Source organism: Mustelus asterias, chromosome 14 (genome assembly GCF_964213995.1).
Source record: "Mustelus asterias chromosome 14, sMusAst1.hap1.1, whole genome shotgun sequence".
NCBI classification, from domain to species: Eukaryota; Metazoa; Chordata; class Chondrichthyes; order Carcharhiniformes; family Triakidae; genus Mustelus; species Mustelus asterias.
This window is the reverse complement of record NC_135814.1, coordinates 91,869,191-91,882,523: the sequence shown is the minus strand read 5'-3', so window position 1 is coordinate 91,882,523 and position 13,333 is coordinate 91,869,191. Positions and strand designations below refer to the sequence as shown.

General features: G+C 46.5%; 1 protein-coding gene across 5 annotated transcripts in view; it reads left to right on the top strand.

Moving 5' to 3' along the window:
- Positions 1-13,333, top strand: part of LOC144503876 (receptor tyrosine-protein kinase erbB-4-like) — a 1,146,325-nt gene that overhangs the window by 851,162 nt on the left and 281,830 nt on the right. For all 5 annotated transcript variants that reach the window (XM_078228891.1, XM_078228890.1, XM_078228889.1 and 2 more), the window contains exon 16: positions 5,510-5,554. In XM_078228891.1, the coding sequence (XP_078085017.1) occupies positions 5,510-5,554 (45 nt within the window). The remainder of the gene's footprint in view (positions 1-5,509; positions 5,555-13,333) is intronic.

The window sequence follows — 13,333 nt, the reverse complement described above, 5'->3', positions numbered from 1 at the left end:
ACACGCTCCCGTCTCTCTCTCATTCACACACACGCTCCTGTCTCTCTCTCATTCACACACACGCTCCTGTCTCTCTCTCATTCACACACACGCTCCTGTCTCTCCCTCATTCACACACACGCTCCCGTCTCTCTCTCATTCACACACACTCTCCTGTCTCTCACATTCACACACACGCTCTCGTCTCTCTCACATTCACACACACGCTCCCGTCTCTCTCTCATTCACACACATGCTCCCGTCTCTCTCTCATTCACACACACGCTCCCGTCTCTCTCATTCACACACACGCTCCCGTCTCTCTCTCATTCACACACACGCTCCCGTCTCTCTCACATTCACACACACGCTCCCATCTCTCTCTCATTCACACACACGCTCCCGTCTCTCTCTCATTCACACACACTCTCCTGTCTCTCACATTCACGCACACGCTCCCGTCTCTCTCTCATTCACACACACGCTCCCGTCTCTCTCTCATTCACACACACGCTCCCGTCTCTCACATTCACACACACACTCTCCTGTCTCTCACATTCACACACACGCTCCTGTCTCTCTCACATTCACACACACGCTCCCGTCTCTCTCACATTCACACACACGCTCCCGTCTCTCTCACATTCACACACACGCTCCCATCTCTCTCACATTCACACACACGCTCCCATCTCTCTCACATTCACACACACGCTCCCGTCTCTCTCACTTTCTCACACACGCTCCCGTCTCTCTCACATTCACACACACGCTCCCGTCTCTCTCACATTCACACACACGCTCCCGTCTCTCTCACATTCACACACACGCTCCCGTCTCTCTCACATTCACACACACGCTCCCGTCTCTCTCACATTCACACACACGCTCCCGTCTCTCTCACATTCACACACGCTCCTGTCTCTCTCACATTCACACACACGCTCCCGTCTCTCTCTCATTCACACACACGCTCCCGTCTCTCTCACATTCACACACGCTCCCGTCTCTCTCACATTCACACACATGCTCACATCTGTCACATTCACACACACGCTCCCGTCTCTCTCACATTCACACACATGCTCACGTCTGTCACATTCACGACGCGCTCACTGCTCTCTCTCTCTCACATTCACACACACGCTCAGACAGCATATCAATATCCTGTGCTCCGAGAGGCCTTGCTCTGATTGGACCATTTGATTTCCCTAATTCTGTTGTGTGTTTGAGCTGGTGTTTAGCAGTTACTTGCTGGTCCTTCATGGACCCCTGGTGCTCAGCAGACCGCGGTTTGAGAACTCTTCCTTTCACTGATTTACTCTTGTTTCAAGTCACAAGCACGTAAGCAGCATGGAGATCAGTGCAAACAATGCAGGAGAATGTCTGATATTCTCCATAGCTCGTAACCCATGGAAAATATCACATTTCCTCTGCCCCAGATACACTGTTTCATTGGGTAAGTATCAAGTATGGGAGGAGAAGGCACCCTCCTACTTTTCATTCGAATAATTGTCTCCAATCCTTTCTCTTGTGTTTCTCTGCACACTGCTTTGTGCGCACATAGATGTTTCTTTCAGCTTAGATGACAGTCAGTGTACCAAGGCTGCGATAGCCCTCGCTGGGATGGAGTACCAACATTACTTCTTACTTAATTATAAAAATTAATGAGCAATGGATTGGGTAATAAAGGAAATCACTGTTATAATCCTATTTAGTATAAATAACTTATTTTGGAGTATGAACCAAGACAGAAACACATCGCAGGGTTGAAATGTCAATAAAGGTCCCAGTTAATGATATCAACTAAACCCTTAATGAGGCTACCTTGAGCTGTTCACTCACATGGTGCTTTACCCAGTCCAGTTCTGCTGCTGTTTTTAATTCCTAACCACGATGGCACAGTGGTTGTCACTGCTGCCTCACAGCGTCAGGGACCCGGGTTCAATTCTGGCCTTGGGTAACTTTCTGTGTGGAGTATTTGTGTCTGCGTGGGTTTCCTCTGGGTTAGGTTAATTGGCCAGGTTAAAAAAAAAATTGCCCCTTAGAGTCCTGGGATGTGTAGGTTAGAGGGATTAGCGGGTAAATATGTAGTGATAAGGGGGTAGGGCCTGGGTGGGATTGTGGTTGGTGCAGACTCGTTGGGCCGAATGGCCTCCTTCTGCACTGTAGGGTTTCTATGTTTCTATGTTTCTATGTTTTTTATCTACAGGTTAGGTGGCTTGGCCATGCTAAATTGTCCCTTAGTGTCCCAAGATGTGTAAGTTTGGTGGATTAGCTGTGTGAAATGTGTGGCGTTACAGGGATAAGGTGGGGGAGATGGCCTGAGTAAGATACTCAGTAAGAGTTTTAACAACACCAGGTTAAAGTCCAACAGGTTTATTTGGTAGCAAATGGCACACTGCAATGGCATTTGCTACCAAATAAACCTGTTGGACTTTAACCTGGTGTTGTTAAAACTCTTACTGTGTTTACCCCAGTCCAACGCCGGCATCTCCACATCATAAGATACTCAGTCAGAGAGTCAGCGCAGAAGAGGCCATTTGGCCCATCAAGTCTCGATGGGTCAAATGACCTCTTCTGCACTGTACGGATTCTGTAATTTCCTCATCGCTCTCCGACTCAATGTTTCACTTGTTCTTTTGCTACTCCTTTTTCTGCTCTTTGTGTCTCTTCGTCTCTTCCCCTGCTCCAAGACTTGACATGGTATTCTTTCACCCTGAATTACTCCTTTATTCCCATCATCTGCACAGCAAATTCAACAGCACAAGCACCAATAAATACCCAATGAGATTTAATATCGGTACACACAATTTTGCCTTACCTCTTAGCTAAATTCAGCAAAGCCCAAACATGCCCAGTCTCAGTACATGCAGACAGAAGTCATCCCAGTCTCACTAAACAGAGACCAGCTCAAAGCTTTCGAGTACAAGAATGGTGATAGACAATTTAATAACCAATGGGTGGACGGTGCTTCATGAAGAGCCCATCCTCAATGATGGTCCCCAGTGTGTGTGCTAAAGGCAGAATTGTTTGCATCAATCTTCATTTAACTTGAAATGCCGAGTGGGTGATCCATCTCAACCTCTTCCTGAGGTTCCCAGCACCACAAATGCTAATCTTCAGGCAATTACATTCACTCCTTGTGATACCGAATGTACTAAAAATGGAAAAGCCTATGACCCACCACAATAGCTTAACTGTGGTGCTGCAAACCTGTGCCTCTAGCCACGTATTCCAGAACAACACTGGAATCTACCCAGAAAGGTGGAAAATTGTCCAGGTGTATCCTGAACACCAAATATAGGAAACAATCTGGGCAATGATTGCCCTACCAGCCTATTCTCGCTCATTGGCAAAGTGGTTATTAAGGGTCGTGTACACCATGACCACCTGCTCACTAATGCTCAGCTTGGCTTCTGCCGGGAGCACAAGACTCCTCGCTGCTAAATCCCACAGGTGATGTGTGACTCACTGACAAGCTCAAGACAGCATTTGGCTGAGTGGGTACCAAGGAGCCCTAGTGATGGAACCATAGAATCCTTGTAGTGCAGAAGAGGCCATTCAGCCCATGGAACTCAATGTGAATCAGAGGAAAATTCCCCACTGGCTGGAGTTCTACCTCGCACAAAGGAAGATGGTTGTGGTTATTGGAAGCCAATCATCTCAGTCCAAGATTATTGCTCCAGGATAGTGTCCTTGGCCCAACTATCTTCCGCTGCTTTGTCAATGACCTTCCCTCATCATGAAGAAGTTGTCTTTTTCACTGATGATCGCACAATTTTCGGTTCCTTTCATAACTTCTCAGATAATATTGCAGTTCATGCTGAATGCGGCAAGACCTGGACAACATCCCAGCTTGGGCTGGTAAATAGCAAATAACATTGTCTGGTACTTGTGTGGCAGCAATGTCTGTCACCAACAAGAAAGACTCCATCCATCTCCCCATGACAGTCAATGTTGCTGACACGCTATCATCAACAACCTCATTGACCAGAAACATAACTGGACCAACCATATAAATACTGTGGCAACAAGAGCAGATTGAAGCTGTCTATTCTGAAGCAAATGGCCTATCTCCTCAAGACCTATCTGCAAAGCATAAGCCTGGAGTGTGGTGGAATACTTTGCCTGGATATCTATTTCTCTGACTCAGTAAGCTCAACATCATCCAAGAAAATGCAGTGTACTTGACCAGCACCCCATTCACCACCTTAAAAATTCATTCTCTCTACTACCAGTGCACAGTGGCAGCAATGCATACCATCTACACAATGCACTGCAGCAACTCACCAAGTCTCCTCCCAAATCCACAATCTCAACCACCTAGAAGGCCAAGAGCAGCAGACACATGGGACCACCTGAAGTTCAGCTTCAAGTCACACACCCATCCTGACTTGGAAAGATATCACTGTTCCTTCGCTGTCTCTGGATCAAAATCCTTGAACTCCCTCCCGAACAGCACTGTGGGTATAAATACACCACATGGACTGCAGTGGTTAAAGAAGGTGGCTCACCATCACCTTCTCACAGGCATTTAGAGATGGCCAAAAAAATTCTAGCCTTATCGGAGAATCCCCGAATGGATAATAAACAAAAGATCAGAAACAAAGCCACTCCAGTCTCAATGCTGGGTGCAATAACTGAAATGCTCCCACTGTGGACTGCAAGGGTTTGTTTTGGGTTCAGAGCCACCTAGTGGTGCAAAAATCAGATGCAGGTCATTGAGGTGAAACATGAAGATGTCCTCCAGCTGATTAAGTATTAATATAAGGAATAGGCTGTAATGTGTTACAAGACAATGACACATTAAAGGGGTTGCCACAATGTCATAAAGCAGGAAAGGCAACCTCGAGCAATTTACTGATGTCCCAATTCTGATAGATCTTTGGTACTTTCTACAACCTGTGTTACAATGAATCGAGCTGGAACTCCCTGGGAGGGTGATTCCCTTTGTGGAAGCTCCCTTGATTTTTGCCGGCGATAGCCTTCATGACAATTTAAAGGTATGTTGTCACAACCCAGTGACTTTATTCAGTGACTCGGATTTTGTTTCCAGACCCAGACCAGGGCGGTAGAGAAACACCCTGTGGATGTTATAACATGTCAAACTCTACCGATGTTTGAGTGAAGACTGGTTTATAAAACAGTACTGGTTACCATTCAATTCATAAACGGCATCCATTCTTCCTAATCACCAGTTCATTCCATACAGATCACATTGTCATTGTTCCTGCTTTAGTCTGCTGTCAGAAAAGCTTTTAGTAAAGTCTGTCATTTTTGTTAGCCCTGCAAGAGTAGGGATTGGAGGGAAGGGAGGGGGGGGGGGCGTGGCTGGGGGTGTTTTCAATGCCCTGGCAGGTTCCCATGAAGATGAAGTGCTACGTGGTCCAAGGCTGTAATTTAACTATTGTGACTGTGTTACTGTAACATTGTGAAGGTTGTAATTATTTTGTTAACATGACGGTTTTTTTTGTTCCTCTCCCCCCACCACCTCTGAATAACGGACTTCAACCTTGCTGTGCTGCAGGTGCACAGGCCCACGTATTCAGGACTGCATCGAGATGATGGATAGGTACTATTGTGCGCTGTCTGCTGCATGCTGTGCTGTGCGAATGTTTGCCGAAAGGGGGATGGTATTGTGCTGTAATTGTACCCAGGTGTACAGGCCCCACTCTCCATGACTGTGCTGCCAAATGGCTCATTCCACCTTCCCACAACATGCTAGGCAACATCCACCATATTTTCATCTCATACGCTCCCCAACCCCTCGTTTTATGTCTCATAGGATTATGAAATGAAGTGATGAATAAGTAATGAAAATTAAAGTCTTTCAGCGATGATTCCTTTTAAATCATCAAATTAACCTACTAATCACCCTGTCACAAGAATGAGAATTTGATGAGGTGTAATCAATGGGATGGACTAGGTCTCTGCCTGTTAGCTCTATTTTTACTCCACGAGCATTTCTTTATCAATCTGGAAAGCTGCATTAATAGAATCTGAAGTGTTTCACTAATTGCTTGGGGTTAACTGCTCGGGTCTGCCCTCCTGGTCTCAACTTTGAGAGTTGCTTACACGCGTCTGGTTAAATGGAAAACAGGGGATCTGATATTTACCGAGTGACATTTCTGCTGTGGAGAGTAAGCAAGATCCTTGGCAATCAGGGTTTGCTTTAATTACCTGTGCTGCTCTCCAGTATCTCGCCCAGCTTGCTGACCTTTCCCTCTCCCCTCTCCATGCAAATTCCACGACTGAATTAACACTTGTGTCATTGCAAGGGAATTAAAGCATCTGAGACAGATTCAAGACTGCCTTAATATGCACTGGGTCAGCAGTCCTACGGTGATGAACGGAGAACAGATATGAATGATTGCTCTACACACTCGCAATTCTGCTGAAGATAGGATTTCTCTGTCACTGATGTAGTCGTGACAAAAACAATAGATTTTAATTCAGCTTAACAGCTTTTCCTTGTGCTGAATACATTTGGGAGCGATTAAAATCCCAGTTCCTATTGTGAATAGCGTGCAACCTGGAACTTTCTTCACTGATGCTGAGGGCATTGTTTAAAAAGTTTGTGCCATATTTTGCAAGGCTGATTGCCCCCTACCCAAGATACAAACGGATCTGTCACATGGCCCTGCAAACTGTTGGCTCATACATCACAATCAGTTTTAATAAATTTGCAGCTCCATGATGCTGTCTCTACTGTGCTAACACAGTAACAGCATGAAACAAATTCATCTTAATATAAATGTGTTTGTTAAAACTGACAATTAGTTGCAAGGAAATAATTAATTGTTGGGCCTCTCCCTTACTCGAATTGTATTGTTCTGTTTAAAACATCCTCAAAATCACCCTCCTTATCTCCTCACAACTCAATATTGACCCCTATTACTCTAAACATTTTTTACTTTGACTCATTTGTGTGTCTAAAGAAGGATTTTGTTCAGCCCTCCCATTCGCCCTCTCCTCCTGCTCAAATGAATGCAAGTTCTCAGTTACGAACTTTTTCCACAACTGCCTTCGGTTGGTGTTGACTATGAGAGGTTTAGGTCGACAAGGAGAAGTGTTCCACTTGCAGTGGGCTTGGTAGCCACAGGACATAAGGTGACTGGCAAAAGAATTGTCAGGCAGTTTCTCCCGAGGAGAAATCTCTTACGCAGTGAGTTTCTACGATGTGGAATGCACGAACTGAAACGCCAGACAGCAGATGCAGTAGTAACTTTCAAAAGGGAATTGGATATATTATTGGAAAAGGAAAATAAATTGTCGGACTGTGGGAAAACAGCAGGAGGGGCTATGGGACTAATTGGATAGCGCAGGCACGATGGGCCAATGGGATTGTTTCCGCACTCTATCATTCGATAGCTAATTGCTATGTTATGGAATTAGGCAGTCACAATGCACAAAAGGAAGCCATTTGGTCTTACACATCTTTGCTGATTCTCGGAGGGAGTTTGGCAACATAATAAAAATTGTTTGTATGGGAGGTAGGGAGCTAACTTATTGTATGTGAAGTGTGGTCAGACATTTCTGAAATAAGCAATGAGTTGTTTTATAAATGGCAATCTCTTTTTCTTGGGGGAGTGGGGTTGTAGTCGAATCCCACAGGAGATGCCAGCATCAGTATGCTGAGGGGGCCAGTACACATACGCTGATCTCCCCATCGCTGGCCTCCCAATCGCTGGCCCTGACCATCCCCACCACCAACACCACCCGCTCCCCCCCCGCCCCCAAACTCCATGGCTGGCCTCCTGGTGGCCGGACCCAGCCATCAATCCCCGAACCCTGACACCATCATCAGACCCTACCCCCTCATGCAGAGTTCCCCCATTCCCTCTCCTCCTTCCTCCCCCAACCCTGGTCTGACCCCGCCCCCTCAGGCCCCACCACTTTGACAATGCCTAGTGCCTGCTGGGCACTGTCAGTATGCCAGGCTGGCAGTGCCAGGGTGCCCAGTGGGCAGTTCCAGGCGGCCGGACTGGCACTGCCAGATCCCAGGCTGGCACTGCCCAAATGGGCACCCCCCTGCTTATCTCCCGGTGGGCCTCAATAGCCTCTGGTCCCACGAGCGAGGCCATCATGCCTAGTCCCCATTGCTGGGGATTATACGTGATCCCCACTGGTGTGGACCTCCACCAGCGGGATCAGAAACTTTAGCGAGCCAGGATGATAAATGCTAATTTCCATAATGTGATTAGCCTCACGCTCTTCCCCAGCACGTGGCTGATTACATCCAAAAAATGCAACTGGCCGGACGCCGGTCGTGATTCCCACTTTTGGCCTCCTGCTGTCATTTCCCAGCCTGCTGTGCTGCTCGAGTAGTGCAGTGGGCTGGGAAAATCGTGCCCCTAACCTTTCAGTCTAAAGTGTAAGATTACAGTGCTCTGCACCGTGTTCTCAGCAAAATTAATGGAGTAGTTAATTGAGAAATTGTGGAGGGAAGATCTGTGTCAATGTCCATCGAAGCCACCTTTCTGACCCAAGTTCTTGTACGATCTCAGTAGAAACCGGTAACTTTCCCAAAGAAATGTGAAATTCCAGTTTAGTAGCTGAAAGGTTAACACAAGGAGTGGGGGGGAGGGGGTGCGGGGGGAGGGAGGTGGGGGGATGGTGTTTCCTGTCCTGCCCACCACAGGAATCAGTACGGGCGGGGATGGGGGTAGTGGGGCGGACCATGCAAAGTTCCGTTGACCTCAGACGGGTTTTCCTGTTTTGTGGCAAGCGCCGCTGAAAAATCCCACCCAAGGTTACACGTTTTAAGACTTTTACTGTAACAAAAGACTAACAGCATTATTGACCAGGGTGATCAAGTGTCCTGTATTGGAGGTGGTTATCCTCTGTGCTGGACACTGCTTGTCCTGCATCTTTAATGTCTACTTTTCACACAAGTGCAGCATACATCCCATGTGGCCTGCCCTCACAGGTTTGTCAGCACCTCCTCCACCACCTCCTCTATTCCATCTCTGACAGATTCTCCAACACCACCCCTCCGACTCCCCAAGTTGCACCATCTCCATGCCAAAGCTACCCTTATTTTTTCCTGCCTTGTTATTGAACACTATCTTTGCAGGCAACTTATACCTTATACCACAAAATAGAATATTCCCTCACACAATTGAAAACACACTCCACAGATATATTTTACACGGTCCTGGAACCAGTCCAAGGTGATTTTCAACTGCGGAGTTTTCCTGGATTTTCTTCTGTTCTTTTCCTTTCTCAGCCTGGGAACTTGAGCCCGCACTCTCTGTCCGTGAGATCGCTGGCATGGGCTTAAGATCCAACAAAACCCGGTGAGATCACACTCTCCATTTTAAATAATTTAAATCTAATTAAAGATCGCCCTCGCCAGATTCCCTTACGCGGTTTTCATGCGTCACCGACATTTACAACAGGTTCACCCAGATGTGAACCTGTTGAGGGGATCACTCTGGGGGTGCAAAAGTGCAAAGGTCAGTATAGCCCTCGGGGAGAGGGACATGGCCTGTGCCAACCTGTGCCAGGGGTAGTGTCAGGGCGGGGACTCATTTATTTATGGTGGGGGGAGCAAACACACGGAGGGATGGAGATGATGGGGAGAGCAGAGGGTGGGGGAGACAGTGCCACAGATACCTCCAAGGTGGATCGTGGGAGATTCTTCCTCTAGCATGAGCTAGGTGAATCTTCCAGTCTTGTTTCAAAGCCTCGTGAATTTGGTCTTTCCAATCTAAGTGCAAGCTCCCACTCCCTTTCCACACAGTGAACTGTAGAGACTTTCGGCCTCAAGCTGCTCTCTCTTTCTCTAGCTCTCTCGCACTCTTGCTGCCCCTCCTAATACTGTGGAAGGTTGCCTGTGTATGTGAGTGTTCAGGGATATATTAGAAGCCCTTTCCCTCTCAAAGCCCAGTGTCATGGCAATATAATGACATGGTCCTTGAATTCAAATAGAAATGTTGATTCACTATCCTTGAGAGCCCAACTCTCTACGCGGAAGTAAACAATTTAAACAACTTTCTCAACACCATTCTGGGACTTTGGAACCCCGCAGTCTACCCACAGTTAGCACACAGGCAACTACCATTGCCTCCAAGTATAAATACCTTGGACCTTCTTCTGAGTAAAACAATATGGGCAATATTAACTCACCTACGCAGGCTTCAGAACAGGACACACAACCCTGTTCATTTTACCTTAAAGACAACAGTCCCAAAGCATAACAGTCTTATAAATTATACCATCCTGGGTGTAGGTTTCCCCATCCCATCAAAATATCCCAAATATTGCAGCATTCAAAGGTATCCCTCACTCCAATATAGCATTGAACTCAGGTTGAATTATTCCCATGATAACCTGCCTGCAAACCCTGCTTCCAAACTCCAGCCATTGGTTGGCCAACATGTCCATCATGCAGTAACATCCAATTGGAAAGAAACAGTCTCGTCACGACCCAATTGGTTGATTCTTGATGAAGGAGTGAAACATTCTTTTTTCATCTGACCAGCAACTAATTAAAAACAAGCATTCAAAGAATGTGTAAATGATACGTAATTATATTTTTGAATTCCCCTGTCCTTTTTATACGCCCCTGGATTTCCTCGCAATTCCGAGAAATTCAAAGGAAATTCTAGAAAATTGTCAGCGCCACTCCAACACCGACTGGCTATTCAGTGAGCCTGCATAAATGCTTCGATCATAAGCAGTGCCCACCTGCAGAAAGCCAATGGACACATCAAGACACATCAAGAACTGAACTCCAACTACGCCAGGAGAAAGGAGAGAAATAGGAAAGATGTTCATAATTATCCAAATAATAAACTAGTAACAAGTGTGTCTCTATGACAAGCATGGAAATGTGCACAGCTTACCAGATTAATCGTAAACCTCCTTAGTGGAGGCTCATTAAAACATCAAATATTTGTCACAGTAATTGCAGCTCTGTGCCAGGAAATATGACATGGTAATGTGCACTGTCACTTAGAGTTGCTGTGAAATCGGTGATAACAGGCATTCTATTGGAGAATCCCAACTGTTCCAAACTAACTGACGACACAACAGCATTATTGAGACTTTTGACAGATTTCACTCTCAATGGGCCAGTCTATTAATGAAGCACCTGCTTGATATGTCTATTACTGATCCACCTTCCAGACAGGCCAGTCTATTAACGCCCACCTTCCAGACAGGCCAGTCTATTAATAACCCACCTTCCAGACAGGCCAATCTATTAAGACCCACCTTCCAGACAGGCTAGTCTATTAATAACCCATCTTCCAGACAGGCCAGTCAATTAATAACCCATCTTCCAGACAGGCTAGTCTATTAATAATCCACCTTCCAGACAGGCTAGTCTATTAATAACCCACCTTCCAGACAGGCTAGTCTATTAATAACCCACCTTCCAGACAGGCCAGTTTATTAATGACCCACCTTCCAGACAGGCCAGTCTATTAATGACCCACCTTCCAGACAGGCTAGTCTATTAATGACCCACCTTCCAGACAGGCCAGTCTATTAATGACCCACCTTCCAGACAGGCTAGTTTATTAATGACCCACCTTCCAGACAGGCCAGTCCATTAATAACCCACCTTCCAGACAGGCTAGTCTGTTAATGACCCACCTTCCAGACAGGCCAGTCTTTTAATAAACCACCTTCCAGACAGGCCAGTCTATTAATGACCCACCTTCCAGACAGGCTAGTCTATTAATAACCCATCTTCCAGACAGGCCAGTCTATTAATAACCCATCTTCCAGACAGGCCAGTCAATTAATAACCCACTTTCCAGACAGGCCAGTTTATTAATGACCCACCTTCCAGACAGGCCAGTCTATAATGACCCACCTTCCAGACAGGCTAGTCTATTACTGACCCACCTTCCAGACAGGCCAGTCTATTAATGACCCACCTTCCAGACAGGCCAGTCTATTAATGACCCACCTTCCAGACAGGCCAGTCTATTAATGTCCCACCTTCCAGACAGGCTAGTCTATTAAGGACCCACATTCCAGACAGGCCAGTCTATTAATAACCCACCTTCCAGACAGGCTAGTCTATTAATAACCCACCTTCCAGACAGGCTAGTCTGTTAATGACCCACCTTCCAGACAGGCCAGTCTATTAATGACCCACCTTCCAGACAGGCCAGTCTATTACTGACCCACTTCCCAGACAGGCTAGTCTATTAAGACCCACCTCCCAGACAGGCCAGTCTATTAATGACCCACCTTCCAGACAGGCCAGTCTATTACTGACCCACCTTCCAGACAGGCCAGTCTATTAATGGCCCACCTCTCAGACAGGCCAGGGTATTAATGGCCCACCTCTCAGACAGGCCAGTCTATTAATGGCCCACCTCCCAGACAGGCCAGTTTATTAATAACCCACCTTCCAGACAGGCCAGTCTATTAATGACCCACCTTCCAGACAGGCTAGTCGATTAATGACCCACCTTCCAGACAGGCCAGTCTATTAATAACCCACCTTCCAGACAGGCTAGTCTATTAATGACCCACCTTCCAGACAGGCTAGTTTATTAATTAACCTCTGTCCAGATATGTCAATCCATTAATCTCTGTCTAGACAGGCCAGTCTATTCCTCATCCGCTAACCAGACAGGCCAGTCAATTAATGATCCTCTGATCAGACAGGCTAGTCTATTAATGACCCTTTGTCTAGGCAGGTCACTGTATTACTAATCCACTGACCAAACAGTTCAGTCTGTTAATCATCCTTTGTCCAGGCAGGACAGTCTATTATTGACTCTCTGTCTTAACAGGCCTGTGTACTAATGATCCAGTGACCAGACTGGTCAGCCTGTTAATGATCCACTGACCAGACTGGTCAGCCTGTTAATGATCCACTGACCCGACTGGTCAGCCTGTTAATGATCCTCTGACTGGACAGGCCAACCATTAATGATATTCACTCCAGACAGGCCTGTGTATTAATGATCCTGATGGTCTTATGTCAACGACCCGCTAGGCAGGGCAGTCCATTAATGGTCCTCTGTCCAGACAACCCAGTGTATTATTGATCTACCATCCAGTCACATGTAGGCCAGACCAGGTAAGGAGGGCAGATTCCCCTCCCGAAAGGACGTTAGTTAGTTCTTACGACAATTGGCAATGGTTTCATGGTCACCATTGGACTTTTCAGTCCAGATTTTTATTGAATTTAAATTTTGCCATCTGCCATGGTGGGACTCAAACCCTGGCCCCCAGAACATTACCCCGGGTCTCTGGATTACTAGTCCAGTGACAATACCAGCATGCTACCACCTTGCCAATGACAGACCAGTCTGTTAATGATCCTTCCACCAGACAGACCAGTCTATGAATGATCCTCTGTCCAGACAGCCCAATCTAT